This window comes from Pleuronectes platessa, chromosome 14 (assembly GCF_947347685.1).
Source record: "Pleuronectes platessa chromosome 14, fPlePla1.1, whole genome shotgun sequence".
NCBI lineage: Eukaryota > Metazoa > Chordata > Actinopteri > Pleuronectiformes > Pleuronectidae > Pleuronectes > Pleuronectes platessa.
The window spans coordinates 3,756,046-3,774,319 of record NC_070639.1 but is presented as its reverse complement, the minus strand read 5'-3'; the positions used below and the strand labels follow the sequence as shown (position 1 = coordinate 3,774,319).

At 40.1% G+C, this 18,274-nt stretch overlaps 1 protein-coding gene and 1 pseudogene across 2 annotated transcripts; both read right to left on the bottom strand.

Annotated features, from left to right (window-relative positions):
- Positions 1–132: 132 nt before the first annotated feature.
- Positions 133–10,648, bottom strand: vtcn1 (V-set domain containing T cell activation inhibitor 1). Of its 2 annotated transcripts, XM_053440614.1 has the most exons (6): positions 10,631–10,648; positions 6,571–6,932; positions 3,943–4,007; positions 2,485–2,829; positions 1,962–2,210; positions 133–1,614 (listed from the first exon to the last, which is right to left on the bottom strand). In XM_053440614.1, exons 3-6 carry the CDS (start codon positions 4,004–4,006, stop codon positions 1,499–1,501), a joined length of 774 nt encoding a protein of 257 aa, XP_053296589.1. In that variant the 5' UTR covers position 4,007; positions 6,571–6,932; positions 10,631–10,648; the 3' UTR covers positions 133–1,498. The 2 variants fall into 2 exon arrangements, with proteins under 2 accessions (XP_053296589.1, XP_053296587.1); XM_053440612.1 differs by lacking the exons at positions 6,571–6,932; positions 10,631–10,648 and adding an exon at positions 5,023–6,541.
- Positions 9,068–16,683, bottom strand: LOC128456216 (solute carrier family 12 member 3-like; annotated as a pseudogene).
- Between the last annotated feature and the right edge of the window lie 1,591 nt (positions 16,684–18,274).

Genomic DNA, 18,274 nt, shown 5'->3' with positions numbered 1-18,274 from the left:
CAGAAAGTAATTCTGCTGCCCCTGACCTCTGACCCAATCATGACTCCACTCTTTATAAAGGTGGATTGAATGAAGCCTGGACCACTATCACATGTACACACACACACAATAATGAACAATTTGCCACATCAGTGGAATACAAAATGTGTTTATTGGTGAAAAATATGTTTCTGATTTCAGCCTCTTGACAAATACAATTCCTGCTGCTTTTAAAAAATGTGGCTTCGAACTTTTAAAGTTAAACTTTTCCAGGTTTTTTTTCTGTGGCCTGTTGTTTTACCACCGACTGAGAAATGAATCCTTTTCTACGGTGGTTTTCTTTTTTTAACAAACACATCAATTCCTGTTTGTGCCCAGGTAGCAGTTGTAACATTGGTAGCATAAGGTGGTGAACAACAAATATATTAATACAATAATAAATTATACAAGGAATTAACATGAAGTCAGTCAATGCAGTATTTAAGTCTTTCAGTTCACTTTCAGCTTCAAGTTTTGCTTTAACATGTCGTAATCCTTCATGTCTCAGCTTCTGAGTTCTGATTTCTTCATTTTATTTTTATTTTTAAATTTAAACTTGTTTTAATTAGTGGATTTTTAGTTTAAGCATTGCTTCAGTCTTTCCTTCAGCTTTCACCGACCAAGTTTTTGTTCTGTATTTCAGCCGTTTTCAGCATCATCTCAGTTAATCCTCCATCTCTCGGCTTCCACGTTTTTCTTCAGTTGTTTTTTCATCCGTCTCTGCATTTATTCCAGCTTTCTTCTCTTCTCCCAAGTTTTGATTCTGCACATCAGCTGTTTTCTTGAGTCCAATTCGCTTCAGTTTTCAGCTTCCAAGTTTTGCTTCCATAATTACATTTTTCCTCATTTTAATCATGTATTAATCTTTTCATAGAATTTTAATTTGCTTGGCAAATGATTTCAGCTCTAAGCATCACCCTCAAATAATATGTTCTTCTGCAAACATATATATACAACCTGGTTGGGATGTTTGAGTGAATATTGAATATTTATCTCATGTTCAGACAGGGGACAAATTAAAGGAAAAAACAACATAAGTAAGTTACCACCAGGTGGCCTCATAACAGCTTCAACACACCTTGATATAAAAATAGATCTCCTCTCGCCAACCGTTCACACAGCTTCACACATGTCATGTAAATTGTTAAGGTTAAGGTTGTTAAGTAAGTGTTAAATTGAATTTGGTGCGATTTGGACTCATGATATATCCAATTTGAATAAACTTTGAATAAACATGCGATCAGTGCTCTGTAGCAGCAGCGACTGGAACTCAAAGTAAGTGTCGTTGTGCATTATAAGTTTGTGTACTAAGTCGAGCGTCACCACGCTTTGAATAAACAGGTGAACAGCTCTTTACTTCAGGTTCTGTCGACTGAGTCCGGCAAATGCTCGATTTCTGTTGGTCACTTTTACAGTTTCAGAAAGAAAATTTTTGTTTTTCCTAAAATTTGTCACCATCTGTATGTCTGCGTGTGCATAATTAGGTCAGGTTGTAGATGCAGAGGATGCCGGTGGTGGTGATACTCAGGTGAACTGACACCAGCAGGGACGAAGCAGCACTGAAGGTGAAGTACGAGTCCTCTGATACAGCAGAACCTGAAAAATATGAAAGAAAATCCTTTTTTTTTTTCTTTTTTTTAATACAATCTTTCATCTCATCTCATTTCTTTGTTTAGGATTCTTTTAGTATGGATTTGGAATATATTGGTTAATTAAAGAATTCCTTATAAATTTGAACAGTTTTTTTGTTGTATGATGAACATAAAATAAATGTTGTATTATTCCTGCATCCTCCCCTTGATCCAGTTCTGCAACCAACTTTAATGGGCTCTCCTGGCCCCCAGCACATCCTTCCACCAACATATTTGAAACCTGTATTGTAGTTTTTGTGTAATCCTGCAAACTAAAAGGGATGAAAAGATAATATAAATATAAAATATCACCTGTCACCGTTGCTGTAGAGACAGAGGACACAAGGTTGTTTTCAATCCTGCAGATGTAGGTGTCAGTGATGTTGACTGGCAGTGTGCTCGTAACACTGTATATTTTGTTGGGGCTCGCTGAGAAGGTGGTGTTTCCACGCAGGACTTCCTCATCCAGGTTCAACCATGTCACGTTAGGTTTAGGGAACCACCTGCTGGCATGAGCCGTCAGCACACTGTTGGAAAGTGTGAATGTGGGGGCAGTGAAGGCTGAAATCACAAATCCATCCAAATTCAGATAGTAGTCTGCTCCCTACATAGCAAAGTTGTTGTGGCCCAGATATGGCCCAAATCCCATATTGCCTAGAGCATCGCATGTTTGCCGAAAAAGGCCCACATTTGTATTGGGATTAAAGTTGTTGAAAAGCACTTGTCAATTGTTTATGCAAGACTTTTAAATATTTAATAGTTGTGGTAAAGTGCCAACAGGGTTTTCGTTTCCAAAGCAAACACTCGGAGAGACTGGAAAGACGAGGCGTTGTACCTGCTGTCCGGAGATGAATGTTGACTGTGCCTCCGCTCTTAGTGGAGCTGATGCTGCACGTGTACTCGCCCTCGTCGCTTTGCTTCACGTTCCTCAACAGTAGGGAAGCGTTCCCTGTAGCCAAAGCTTCAGAGAACAGCTGAGTTCTCCCCTTGAACTGTGAGCTCTGGTCCTGCAGGCTGGCAGCTCCGTTGTTGTACTTGTAAACCACTCCACTTAGACCCTTCTTCTCCCAGGTGACCGACACCTTTGTGACAGTCTGTGTGAGAAGGTAGCAGCTGAGGAGCGTGTCCTGGCCCAGGTTTGCGATGGGCGCCGTGTTGCTGCTCAGCACAGCAGACAAACCTGTGTGGGACGAAGAGATACATGCAGACCCATGAGAGAAATGTATCCAGGGATGAGGTCCTGACAGATTTTAATCACATTTACTGAAAGGTGATTGTGTTTTTTGTTCCTGAAGCAAATTTAAGAATAGTCCAAGAATTTCACAGGTTCTGTTCCTGGTACCGTTAATTGTTCTGTGGTGCATGTTGAAGAATATCCCTTCTAAAAGTGATTCTAAATTCCATAGTCCCCAATCTGTGTTAAAAATGTTATTACGTTTATTTCAGTCAAATGTAACATGAGGATTCAGATTCAGGCTAATCAAGTAACACATTTCCCTCTTTTTTACCTCTGACTAGATGTTTTCATTACAGTTTCTCTGTTTGTTGCCAAATTTACAAAAAACATCTAAACCCCTTTTATTGAAACCAGGAGGAAGGATGGAACATATTCTGTCAGTATAACACTGTGTTTAACATATTATCTTTCATTTGACTGGACTTTTATCATCATCATTTATTATTTCAATTGATATTTACTACTAGGTACTGGTTTTGCGTTACACTATTATAATTTAGTTCACAAAACACTTTTCTTTCACTGATGTTTTTAGACTTAATTCTGTATTGTTTCATTCACTGTATTCTGTTCTATTCTATATTATACAGTTACTGTAATGTCGGAGCAAGCTGGCACAAAAATCTTCTTGCAGGATTAATTAAGTCTTACTTCTCTTAAACATAGAATGTCAGAAAATCTCTAATACAAATATGAATTTTCTAAATGTATGTAGCTTGGGGATATATCAACTCATTTACATGTTTACCCTATTCATCTGCAATGTTTGACTCTAACAAACCATATCATGACCTCAGATAATCTTTTGCTTCCAACTTACCCCTCCCTTATTTACCATGAAATAGATCATGTCGTCACAACTGTCATGGAAACGGCCAAAGAACATGACACAAACCTACACACATGTACACACACGCATGCTCATAACAGGTTTTTGGTCTCCATAGAATGAATGGTAATTAAGTTCAGACAAACAAGTACAGCTAAGTACTGAACACACTGAGGTTTCCCCTCAGGCCTGACGGGGCCAACACTCGGGAAACACATGGTTCTTACTTGAGAAGGCAAAGGAGAGGAAGAGGATGATGATGGCCAAGAATGTGATGATGAGGGCTATCATGCTGCACAAAGAAAAACACAGTGAGGAAACTGTGAGAGTTTCAGTTACAAAGAAACATGCAGATGAACTTTCCAGAAGCTGAGAGCAGAGATTTCTCCGGCTGTGGGAGTGGTGCAGAATATTTAGATTTTCCTTATTTAAAATATATATTCAACACTTTAAAAGTATGCCTGAAGTTAAATTAGAATGAAGTTGAAGTTTAAAAAAAACATTTTTTTTTTCAGTTTTGTAAAAATATCTTAATAGTTATACATATATACATATAAAGTGTATCTTACACTATAATAAGACTTATAGTGGTTCTTAAGTGCTTAAGTTGCATTTCTCCTTAGTGGTGGAAGTATTGTGCTTAATTAGTTTAACACATTTGATAAAATTCATATTGTTTTTATAAATTACAACTACACTTATTTCATATGAGCTTCTTTCTTCACTTGATATTCTGTTTTATAATTATGCTGGACAAGGTTAATTTGTTTAATTAAAGGTCAACTGCCTTGATGGAGCATTTTTTTCCTTTAAGCCACATTTATTGTAACTTTTATCTCGTAAGGCACAGTTTATTTAATTTGATCATAATTTATTATATTTTATTTGTAAAAGTATGGTTCTTTTACATTCATTCATCAATGTACAGACTCAGGGTTAGGTTTTTTATTGCAGTTTATTCATAACAATGTTATACTTCTAGATCAATTTAGATATACTGTATATATATACATATACTGTCACGTTTAGAAAGGAAATAGTTTAGAAAGGAAATATTCCTTTGGTTGATCGGCTACATCTCGTATAACAAGACGCTCCAACACTGCTCACAAGCGAAAACAAGATCTTCTTCAATCTTTACTAGTACAATATACTAGTATAACTTGATATCTATAAAGTAACCAACAACTGTAACTGTAGAACAAGGAAAGTGTAGCTGTAGTGAGGGAGTTGAAAGTGTCCTCAGACCCTTGAACTTTTCCAGAACTAGTCACCACCCACAGAGAGAACAAACCTCCTGACCACACCTGTAGAAGATGATCTTCCCGAGGACGCTCATGGCTGCCGACAGAACCTCTCGACACACTATTCGATCCTGTAGTTGAAGTTAAAGGTCCAGTCAAGCCATTCCTGCTAAATATTCTCTCATCTCTTCTTGAGCAGACCAGACGTGCTCGGTTGGCAGCTTTTTGTGTTTGGCCTTGCGCTCTCTCAGCACTAGAAGCGCAACACCATAAGTAAATATTGCCTTTAAGGCGTAGGCTTCATACCTGTTGACTTATCTGCACAGTAACTCATTTTCTTATCGAATACGAATGCCGGCTAACTTTCCCAACAAAGCTCCTTTTATTCAGCCGTTAGTTTCCCTGAATGACGCATGGTTAGTTCGATATAAAATGAAAATTGTAACGTTTAGTGTAAAAGGAAAATACATTTAGTTAATTTGTAAACTCATTAAGTTCAGGTCTAGTACTGGCATTTTGTTCGGAGAATAATTTCATATATACAAAGACAAAAGAAAGCCAAGTACTCAAGGTAGAGTTCTCTTACAACATGGTTCATAGTTCACACAGCACAGGACGGCTAAATTAATTCATATATCCTTACATCATTTCTTAATGCGAAGTAGATCTGAGCTAATCTAAACTTTTTTTAAACAATACTTCTGTTTTAAAAATCGCTACTCATTTTTACATGATTGTCTGATTAATCCATGAGAAACTGCGACATGTGACACTAACACCTGCTGGCCATTTACAATTGACTAATAGTTCACGCTTTCGTCCCAAAAATAAACCTTAAACAACACACAGACGATTTATGAAAGTTGAAGTACACTCTGGGTCCAGAGAGAGATGCCAAAGTGGAAGTGCCTGAAACCTGTTTTCTCTTGAATGGCCGACAGGGGGCGACTCTACTGGTTGTTTCCATAGAAGAATATGAGAAAATTACTTGTTCCTTGATTTGATCATTGATCCCTATTCTCTTCTTTAATACAGCGTCATCTTGTAATATGAGGTTCAGGTGTTAGAGTCATATATAAGCACTGTATGCATTGGGGCCTAGATATAGTGTGATTGACAGTTAGTAGTTCAATGGTGTAGGTGAGCTCACAGTTAGGCTCCTCCCCCTGCTCATCCAATTAATGAGTCTTACGACTTTTTGCAGCTGAGTGTTGTGACTTTTTGCTCCGCATTTGTCTTCAAAGTAACGAAGTTGTTTTCTTAATTTGCATGTATTTTTTTAGTTTCGCATGTTTTCTTAATTAGCACTTCGTTGAGCTCTCTCGGCAAACCTAGATTCTTCTGGTTTAAAAAGACCAAGATGGCGAAGGACAAAATGTCAAAGGTCAAAATGCGGCCAAAAAATTCAAAAGTTAATATTGATAACAATAATAATATAACAAAGACACCAAATATTTGTTTTCTTTTTGAAGACGTTAGAAGTTGAAAAACATACAGTACAGCTGTTAATACATAAAAATATAGATTTTGTCTCTGTTGTTCAATGTCGTCTATTAAGTAGTAAAAACATTATTTTCTTAAATTGTACTTTTAACTATCTTGAAAACATACCTATACGCAGTGGTGGGAAGTCATCATCATCATCATCGCCTACTACCCCTTCTGGGGCTTAGGCCGCAAACAAGAGTTCTCCATGCATCCCGGTCCTGGGCCAACATCTCAAGCTGTCCCCAGGTGTAGCCCATTTTCTTGGCGTCTGCCTCCTAGTCTCTACGCCAGGTGTTTCGCGGCCGACCTCTCTTTCTTTTCCCTTGGGGATTCCACTTGAGGGACTGTCTTGTGGTGTTTGTGGCTGGTTTACGGAGAGTATGGCCTATCCATCTCCAACGTCGTTGGAGGATCTCTTCGTCCGCTGGCTTTTGGCTGGTACGTTCCCACAGTTCTTTGTTGCTGATGGTGTTAGGCCAGTGGATCTGGAGGATTCGTCGCAGACAGGTATTGATGAATGACTGGATTTTATTTGTTGTATTCACCGTAGTCCTCCATGTCTCAGCACCGTAGAGTAGGACTGACTTCACATTGCTGTTAAAGATCTTGATCTTTAACAGAATGTCAAAGGTCAAAATGCGGCCAAAAAATTCAAAAGTTAATATTGATAACAATAATAATATAACAAGGACACCAAATATTTTTTTTCTTTTTGAAGACGTTAGAAGTTGAAAAACATACAGTACAGCTGTTAATACATAAAAATATAGATTTTGTCTCTGTTGTTCAATGTCGTCTATTAAGTAGTAAAAACATTATTTTCTTAAATTGTACTTTTAACTATCTTGAAAACATGCCTATACGCAGTGGTGGGAAGTAACAAAGTACAAGTACTTCGTTACTGTACTTAAGTAGATTTTTCACATATCTGTACATTACCTGAGTAATTATTTTCCTTACGACTTTATACTTTTACTCGCTACATTTGAACACTGATTTCTGTACTTTGTAGGGGAGAGCGGGGTAATGTGGGACATCGGGTGATGTGAAACACCCCCTGTATCTAGGCAATGGAGCACATTTGTGGTCATTTGACTATTATGTTTAAAAGCCCCTCCCATTCCCCCCTTGCCATGAAGGAGAAGTTGGTGCAGGTGCTGTGGAAAGTATGTTTTTTCACAAAAATGTGTTTTTTGCATGTAAAAGTAAATTTTCTTTGAACTTAATCAACTGTTGTGTCAAACCAAATTGAATAAGGTAGAAAAAATTATATCATACATGTTGGAGAACTTCCAACATATATATATATACCATGTGATTGATGCTAGCTGAAGATTAGCCTGAATTGATAAGAGATATTGTTTTTCTAAAATTGTGGCTTCGGGGTAATGTGGGACAAATGCTGTGGGTTAAAGTGGGACAGTGTCTCACTTTACCCCACCATGAAGCACAAGTTAGTTTAGTCTTAAACATATTCTAGTGTTATATTACATTATATATGTTTTATTTTTAATGACATAAACATTGTAGAAAAGCCATCATGCCAAGAAACTACACCAGGAAGACAACCTGGGGCCAAACACCCCTCGGAGAGATGGAGAGTGCAGCCGCTGAGGTCATGCAAGGAAAGAAGTCCTTAAGAAAAGCTGGAAGGGATAGAAATATTGATAACAACCCTCAAAAGATTAATAAAGAAAAAAGAGAAAGGGAAAGTAAAATCAGTAGCCTGGGGGGCAGTAGCTGAGGCAAAGAGAATATTCACAGATGAGATGGAGGAGGAGCTTCCCAAACACTTGAAACAACTAGCTGACCAGTTCCATGGCCTTGCTCCAGTTAAGTGCCGTGAACTGGCATTTGAATACACAGAGAAAAACAATATGCCTGTCCCTGCCAATTGGACAGAGAAACAATGTGCAGGTAAGCTAGGGTGTGCAAGAGATCAGATGAATCATAATAATCATAAATGTGCTTAATTGACCAATCCCCATGAAACTGTTACTAGTCCGATATTAGTTTTGGAATGTGTGGTTGTCAGGATTTTAACTATTACAACATGTGTTGTTATGGTAGTTTTAAAGTGGAAAAAGTAGGTGGACCACTTTACCCCATAGCTGGGGTAAAGTGGTCCACCTACCTACTTTTAAAACAATCATATTTTCACTGCCCTTTGATCTGAAGACATACTGATCATTTCCATTTCTAGAAAACATCCTGATTTAATGTGAAATGTGTAAATTTTACTGATATATCAGTTGAGCTCGCCTAGAGGGGAGCAAACGTAAAAAATGTCCCACATTACCCCGCTCTCCCCTACTTCTTATATTCTCAAAACTGGCTCGTTACTTGAGCTGCGGAGGTTGGCACAACGTGCGCCTTCGCGCGGCGCACCTCTCCCGCTCACTCGCGTGCCCTCTTCCTCGGGAGATGCGCAGAAACCTTGTTACGGGTTTTAATTCCTCTAGATCAGAGGTCTTCAACAGGGGGTCCACGACCCCTAGGGGGTCCGCGGAGGTACTGCAGGGGGGTCGCGAAATATTTGATTGATTAGACAATTTTTTAAAATTAGGGTTAGCTAACCCTAACCCTTTTTTTTTTTCAAACCAAGTTTTTTCCCCACAAATTTAAATGTCTTTAAATACACATTTACATGCATCCAACAAATTGAGAGGCTGATATGACCCTCTGCCTGACAACCTCCATCCGTCCAAGATTAGATAAGTTGTGTGCTACCCATCAGGGTCCGTCTTCTCACTAATGTGGGAGTATGTGTGCCATCCACAGATGGCTTGAGGATTCACTGTCTCTTCTACATGTATGTTTAAAATAAAAACATGAATCTGTGAATTACTTTAATAGCTCAGTGTTGTATGCAAGATGTATGTTTATAAATGGTAGTGGCATGGCCACCCTGTACCTTGCACATGTTTAAATTAAAAACATGAATAAATGAACCCTTGTAATATTTGATAAGCTTAGTATTGATTGCACAATAACAGGGTAGCTATGTTTATACAAGGCAGTAGGCCGAGTTTAATATAAAACACAATTTTATACTGTATATATATATATATAGTAGGGGGTCCCTGCTCTATCTCTTGCCCAGTCCTTGGCCTGAAAAACGTTGAAGACCCCTGCTCTAGATAGTCAAGTTTGATCGTCTTCTCGGCGCTCCGCCATGGCCGTAACCGACTCTGGAGTGGCCGATCTGAGGACCTCACTAAACCACCCAAGGAGGAGGAGCGATGTGTGTACAAAGGGCAGGGACTTATCAACACGAGCACATTCCCCATCCATTTATTCCATTAAGAATTATCAAGGTGCTCATGCAGGAGCTCAGTTCAGTTCAGCCTTTATTATTTGGTCTGATATTTGGCCTGTTCTTCTCTGTACTAGCACTGTGCAGGTTGTTAACAGAAGAGAAACAATCCTATTTTGTGTGCCTAGAACTTGTTTCCTTTTGAGTTATCATAAGGGGCATTGTGTATCATTCCTGCTACTTATTAGAAAGTGAAAGGTCCATGTTTATTGATATTTACAGTTATCAATTTTTTTGTGGTTATACTGTGGTCTATTAGTATTCTTAGGAAGACACAAGAGGCCCTTGTTTATTCTGTTGTGTTGATTCTTTGTTGTCCCTAGAAGATCAGATGCACTAGTCCAATACTATTTGAACCTCAGCATCTGGGGTTCGAAATGTGTACAAATATACCTTATATGTATAATTTTTCAGTCAGTTGAAATAAATCCTGATGATAATAATTTTGGGTTGCTTGTTACTGTATAGGCCTACCATAAAAAGCACTTAGCGTGTTTAACTTTGTTACTTGTACTTTTACTTTTGAGACTTAAGTACATTTCAACACCAGATACTTTTGATACTTAAGTACATTTAATATGAGCTACTTTAAGACTTTTACTCAATTCATTTTCTTACTGGTGATTTTTACTTTTACCAAAGTCACTTTCAGGTAAGATATCTGCACTTTTACTCAAGTATGGTTTTCAAATACTTTATACACCACTGGGGCTGATAGATTAGCTGATATAAGCAGACGTTGGTCACCTCAGGGTCGGTGGACAGTTGATACAGAGACGTTCGGAAGCGTCTCCGACGGCCCCAAACCTCAGTGTTGGCATAAAAATCATAGTGTGGTGTCGTATCCAGTCGGAGCATCATACCCACTCCTCTTGCTGGCGCTGTGGCCCAGAGTCAGAGTCGTGCTTGGGATTTGTCTCCAGCCTGAATCGATTCACTGAGTCCTCAAGTTGATCCACACTGGAGAGACACATGGAGGCCGGGTTAAAGGAACTTATTGAGGTTTAATAGGATTAAACTAGAACTTCATTTAGACCCTGATCCCTGCAGAAAACATGGAAACACACATGTTCCTGCAAATGTAAACTCTCCATTTTCCTCTTTGCATATTCCACATTATTTTAGTGTTCTGCATCTTAAGTAACTGAAATAACAGGTTTTTTAAATCTATATCTGATGAAGGGAATATTTTAATGACAGGGCCGATAAAACTAAACCTGTATTAAACATCTTAACATGTCAGTGATCGTGGTGAAGCCTTCTCCCAGTAGAAATGTTAAAGCAGAGAAGCACAACGCTTTGACGTCCTTACTTCCCAGGCTGAGGAGGCTGGTAGATGTCAGGAAGCACCTCAACCAGGACCGAACTTCTTGATCAGTGCCAGCACCCTGAAGCAAAGTCCATCTGATGTATAAACAGGCATTTTCACAGAAAGAATTTGACTTGTCAAAGCAGGAAAAGGAGGGAAAGCACAAGTGTAGTTAATAACACAAATTAATATCAACCTTCACTGTCCCAGTTCCAAGCTGCTGGTGTTCTTCATACTGGTTCACTGACACGACTCACTTTAACAATTCAATTCGCTATGGAAGATTGGAAGTCTGAGCTTAAGACTTAAAGTTTTTACAAGTTCTGAATATAAGAACAAGTGGGTTAAACTAAATTATATAAATTTCAAGTGATAATAATTCCAGAGCTGCGCCCATAGCTTTATAGTTTCTGCTTCCCTCAAGTGGCCAAATGCAATAATTAAATCGTGAAAATGTTACTAGCTAAACCTGCTGCTGTTAATTAGTTCATGTTTGTTGGTAATTAAAGTGTTTACTCCTCTTTCTGCTCCTCCTTCTGGTCGGTGTCTCCTCCCACAAACACTCGGACCTTACATCCGGCCCAGCGCTTCCTGCGAGTCAGCAGGTAGGGCAGCAGCAGCGTGAGGCCTAGATAATAGAGAATAGATAATATTTAGGGTATGGATCGAGATAATACAGTTGACAGGAGAAAAGAAGAAGGTGGAGGATGGAGGGAGGATCACACCTCCATCGTCAGACAGCCAGTAGATGTCGATTGTCTTCTTTCCTTGTTTTATCTGACACATTGAACTCGGCTGAGGATCTGGAGCGATGGACACAGACACTGCAAACACAGATAACCTTGTTTTTACATTTTAATGACAAACATTTAAAGGATCTCTGGGTGAAGTTTGAATAATATGTGATAGAAAATACTAATAAATAGCGTGAAGATGAATGTACAGACATGTAACGCTGGTTTGAACGCAGGCAGGAGCACAGACGGTGTTTATACTCTCTGGTCCTCCATTAAAACCCGGATTCACTGAGGGAGAAGAACCTGAATTAACATGAAGTCAATAATTCTGTCAGTGATGGATGATTATGAACTACACTTCCCACCATGCTCTTTGTTAGCTGTTGGTTATGTTGCTGCAGTCGATTAATTAACTCACTGTCTCTCTCTGGTTTGAATTAAGACTCTCATCGTGAGACTGAGTTGGATGAGAGAAGTCCAGTCCCTCCTTCACACTCAGCAAACACACACTGGAGTGTAGGTCGAACACATCACTGGAACACACACACACACACACACACACACACACACACATAAGAACGATATGATGATAAACTGTATTTATAGATCCTTTGTCTTAAGCATATAAGGCAGTTGACTAAAAAGGACAATGGCCACATAAGAGATAAAGCAGTAAAAATGACAATATAAAACAAATACACACAAATCAAACCGCTCTATGAACTATGCTTGTGAAGTATTAATCTCCTCTGTACTCACTGCAGTATTCCGATGTAGTGATGTGCAGCCTGAGGCGAGTCGCAGCGCCAGTCTTTCTTAAAACCCATCAGTAAAACGTTGGGTTTGATACGAACCAGGGCTGCCCCCTGGTGGACACACAACGACATGAGGAGGAGTCAGGTCAAGTTGAGTTCAACTTCACAAACGTCCCCAGCAGAGGAATCCTGGATTAAAGACCTCAGCAGAGTGTGAATGTGTGAATATGAGGCTGCAGTCCACCTCCAGGTTTTAATCCTCACCTTCAGCAGCATGTTGACCCCCGATCGCAGGTCTGCAGCCACCACTCCTCTGTAGAAGGACTTGCCCTTCCGCCGATTCAACCAGGTGACATCACGCTCACTCACGGCTTCCTGCGTCACTGCTGGGGAAGGACCAGCCTGAAAAATACAAATCTGCTCTGAGCGCACTGATCACTCAAGAGATGATCGTGAGGAACAAAGTGAGGACGTTACTGTGTCCAGGGTATCAACGTTATTAGGGCCCGAGCACCGAACAGAGTGAGACAGGGTGAGGCCCTATGGAAATTGTAAGGATTATTATTTTATTTTTCAAACTTTGCAGAAAATTAGAAAGCCCTCCCGGGACCCCAGGAACGCGATCACATTGACCGATCTTCACAAACAGCGGTACACAGGTGCAGGCACGTGCACAGATAGACCCCTAGTGGTATATTTTATTGTGCGGCACTTTGGTAAATAAACTTGACTTGACTTAACTTGATTATAAGATTCAGTGCTTATCATAACAAACCCAGAGGTGAGGTCATTACTAAAACTGAAGTTAAACACATATTTAAGACCATGATCATCAACTTTAAACAAAAAATGAACTCTTCACACCCTAGATTTACGTTTATTAAAAAGATTTGCATTTGATTTTATTTATGTTTAAAGTTGTAGGATGACCGACCAGAGACCTCACAATCTGTCAGTTCTGAACTTCTTTGCCACTTCCACCATGGACACAACACATTTCTGTTTCTACGTCTAATTCAACAAAGGCATCGAGCAGAAACAGTCCGTCCTCTTTCACTTGTAGTTCTGTAGTTCACCTGGTTGAGACCGACACACTGATTCAGAGCGATGTTGTAGGAGCTGGCCTGCACCGACGAGCCCAAGTTCACCGCTGAACACAGAGTACCAGAGTCACAATTCTGCGCTGAAGGGGGGGCAGAGCTCTCTGTGTTTACCAGGCTTCTTGTAGAGTGTGTATCCCATAAGGAAGAAGACGACGCAAAAGGCGATGAGGGCGGCCCACCAGATCAACAGGAGTCACCTATGGTTGCAGAGATCATGAGGTATGATATGATCGTTCAGAAAATGGCCATCAGAGTTCCCCGGGGGATGGCCACTGTTGGATCCTGTGAGGTAGAGGACTCATAGTTAAAAAATTCCCACACATAAAGTTGATTCACGTGCATGGATGTCAAGGAAGAGGAGGACAAATGAGGATTTTACAAAAAAAGAGGTAGAGAGACAAACAGGGTTACCCTCAGGTCTCCAGAGATGTTGGCTCCAACCAGGATGCCTGTGGCCAAGGGGAAGAAGATGGAGAATATGCCGAAGAAGCTTCCCTCCTTCCCCCGCCAGCCAGGCACGAAGTTAGCAACAAAGATATCGGCTGTTCAAGATGAAATAATTAGTTTAGTGGAGAATTAATATGCCACAGAATTCGTATCACTGAGTTTATTTTCACATTTGTAGATGAAAAACCCTATATCCTGTTTCTGTGGGGAGGCAGGGATGATAGTTCCCACGATGTAATTAACAAACGACACCATGATGACCAGGAAGATCAGAACCTGAGCCTGTGGAGGGAAGAACATACAGGGAACACACGGATGAAGATGTCTACATGAAAGTTAACCAAACGTTTTCCATGTTTCCGTTTCCTTTCACACCTAGCCCCCACCATGATGGTTGATCATGTTCACGCGTTTGTTTGATCTCACCTTGGACTCACAGGCCATGCCGGCCATTGAGATTCGGAGCAGACACGTGACCGTGATGATGCCGACGATGCGAATGTCGTTGATCGGGTCGACCATGACGGCTCCGTTCTCCTGAGGAGGAAGAGGAGGTCTCAGGTGAGTTTAAGGAGAACAATGGTGACCTGATTAAAGGTGGAATCACCGTGAAACATCCGTAAAAGCATGAGGTCTGTGACCGTCTCAGCAAAGCCCATGGTGTGCATAGCCACGGCCACAGCGTTGGCGATGGCGGATCCACCGAGCTCCGGACCCAGACTACGACTGATCAGGAAGTAGGTCCCACCTGAGGATGACATCATATTTGAGTCTGGTCCGTGTCCCATCTGCTAGCATGGAGGAGGCAGAGTTACTATACTGCAGCCAGCCACAAGGGGGCGATCGAGATGATTTGGATTTACTTATGGGAACCGTCATGTCATCCATTTATACACAGAGGGCGGTATGGTGGTTTGAATAAATGATGGTATATATTATAATGTACCTTCAGAATACTGTAAGTTTGAATATTAGTATTTGTTTATACTCTCATGAATCAAAGGCTGAACCGACCTCCTTGGACTTGGCCGTTGGTGGCGACGGCTGAAGTAGAGAGACCAGTGATCCCAGTAATAAAAGAGGAGAGCTGGATAATCACTGAGGTCAGACCTGAGGCACAGACACAAACACAAAGAGAGAAAAGGACTCGGGATCGAACAGCGATTCAATAAACGTTAATTAAACGTGAGATGATGTTTTGGTTGGACGCATCTATTCCAGCCTGAGCCGTGATCCAAGGCAGTCTCAGGTGCAAGATCAGCCCCTAGATGTTTAACATGCAATGGATCTGCAGCACAAACACAGAGTCACCGACTGGATCACCAAACACATCGGACCTGGTTCAGCAGGATCAAGGTCACTGCGACCCCAGATAATATCTTCAGACGCCTCAGGAGAATCCTTTCAAATGTTCACTTAGACTCAGATTAACTGATTTGAATAAAACAGTGGCCGAAGGTCAAAGGTCAAGGTGACCTCATGTGAGTCTTGGTGGAGACATACAACCACAGAGTTGAAAACTACAATGAGCTGGAGTAATGTTGGGTCCCGTTATCTAAAGATCTGAAGATGATACCAAGAATTGAATTGGTCAATGAAATAAGTCCTATGAGACAATAAAATCCAGATGATCCAGAACTAAATCTGAGAGAAGATGTGAATATAGATTTTTTTCTCTTGTGTCAAGATGATATTTTAATCAGCAGCATGACAAAGTCTATACTGGTTTATTATTTATAGAATTTCTATGTTGAAGCTGATGAACAGATCAGGGGAGAACGTACCATGACTCCCTGCACCCAGCCTCCTCCCATCCGCTCGCCTGTTGTCTCCTCATACATGGGAGGTTTGGAGTCATCCTGCTAAAGTTCAATTATCAAGTTTCGTCGGTTTTCAGATTCTGTCCTTTGGCCATTAGACAAAGACAGAGGAAAAAAAACCTTGATTTCTAAATTCTGGGATTTATTTGTTGCGATACACATACAAAATTTGCCAAACTTTGTAGAAGTGATACTTAAACTTGACAAAAAAAGAGATATTAAATTAAAAATAATATTTCAATAAGTTTTCTTGTATTCTGAGTAATCAATGTTCATGAAATTGTATTAAAATTATCATAAACTTAACTTTCTATTGATGAAAAACAAAAAAGTACTGTCACAGGACCAGTGATAATTGTTCATCTTATTCAGTAGGTGCACCAGTGATATTAATCTATTGTTTTTTAAGGAGCCTGACATTTCTACCTAACCTCAATAAGAGTTGTTGAAACAGTATTTATATTATGGGTTGTATAACTATTCAATGAATCTATAAAGGTTTATTAACCCACATAGTGACACTGACACCTGGTGGATATTCCTTGGTACTACTAGCTAAGAGTGAAAACTAGCTGAGGAGACACAGGATTTCAAAGCGTGTTGCAAAAGGCGTGGTAAGGAAGGGGAAGGGCAGGAGAAGATCCGACCACTGCGATGAGAGCAGCAGCCAGCAGCAGCATCCCCGTGGTCATGATGAAGAAAGTCAGCTGAGTGTGGACGGCTGAGATCGATCCTTCTGATTCATACATGTTTATCACAAGGTCCACAAACGAGGCTTGAAATCAATTTGGTCAAGGCTGTTACTTCTTAGTCTTGTGCCGACTGTTGTTCCCTCACACAATAAAAGTATTTTCTTCTTAATTCATTCGGTTTTGGTCCGTTTACTAACATTTGCTCTCAGTTGCGCCATTTCCCCTCTTTTCCTGAGGAATTGAGGAGACAACAGTTTTTAAATTCTTGTCTGATGCCATTATTTCTAGAATGTGTTTCAATATAGTTTTAGGCAAACAACCAAGAAGGATGAAGTTACGGTGTTACGTCTCATGTGTGGCTCTATTTCATTCCACAACATTTTCTTCTGATTATTCTTAAGTCGGGTTGCGACAATGACATACTGCCGAAGATCTGATCATATGATTCAAAGAAGGCTGATACTCTGAACTGCTGTGCACTGCATACGCAACAGTTTGAGTTTTACACTTTGAAAAGAGGTACCCTTCTCCTTCAGGGGTTTGGCTCCAGCACATGTGATATATAGTGAGCCCGGCGATATCCATGACGCTGCAGGAAGTGATGCATCATAAACCAAGTGTATATCGATTGTGTGGATGCTAATTAAATGGTGTTTCACATTCCTGCAGGTCATTTCCATTACAGGCACCAAGCGGATCTGCACTGAAGGAATGTGTCCTTCACTGGCAACAGCTACGTGTAAAATTGCCTGAACACCGACTCATCATCAGCGATCTTCATCAACAACTCGTTGTCTAAACAAGGCCAGTGTTGCCGCCATGTTAGTTACTGTTAATTTGAACAGATTTATTTCTTATTGACTCACCTGACATTAGATACGCATTTAAAGTGAAGGCTACTGTGTCCTCTGGTTTTATACACAGAAAAAAATCCATGTAAATATATATTAAACCAAGTTAATGTTATTAATGTTATTATCATTTTACTAGTAGTAGTATTACCTCTAACTTATCTCTAAGAACAGTGTGGACTGATGCACAAAGGGGGAGAGATTTGAGAGAAAACAGTTGTGTAAATGTTGTATTTAAGCTCTATTTGGTATATACACATATTAAGAACATTACATTGAACCATTGAATACTAAGAGTTTTCAGCTGAAGTTACTCTGACATTAATTTCGAGATGAGTTTGCAGTTTTGCTCTGGTAGTTGACTCATTGATCTGGTCCTGCTCGTCCCCTTAATGCTGCCTCACTGTGGATTTCTGTCTTTGCACACAATATTCAATTCCTTTCAGTTTTATTTGTACGGCGTCAAAACATACTACATTATCTCAAGGCATAAGGTGGAGACCGTAACAATTAATCTGGCCATTCTGTGCAATTTTAGAAATGCTGTTGTTAAATTCCAACTCGTACTGCACAAACAAATCGTCTGAGATGTGTAAAGCTCGCGATTTATGTGCTCACACTGTACGGTCCAATCGTCAGCCAGGGCCTGACTACTCCCACACTAAAGAATTAATAATTTGAAATGTTACACACATGATGAAGCCTCTATTATTGGCTTTAGTTTGACACACACTGTCTGCACTTACTCTGAGGACACACTTCACCTCCTGGGGCGATCTATTGTGGACAAGAGCCCA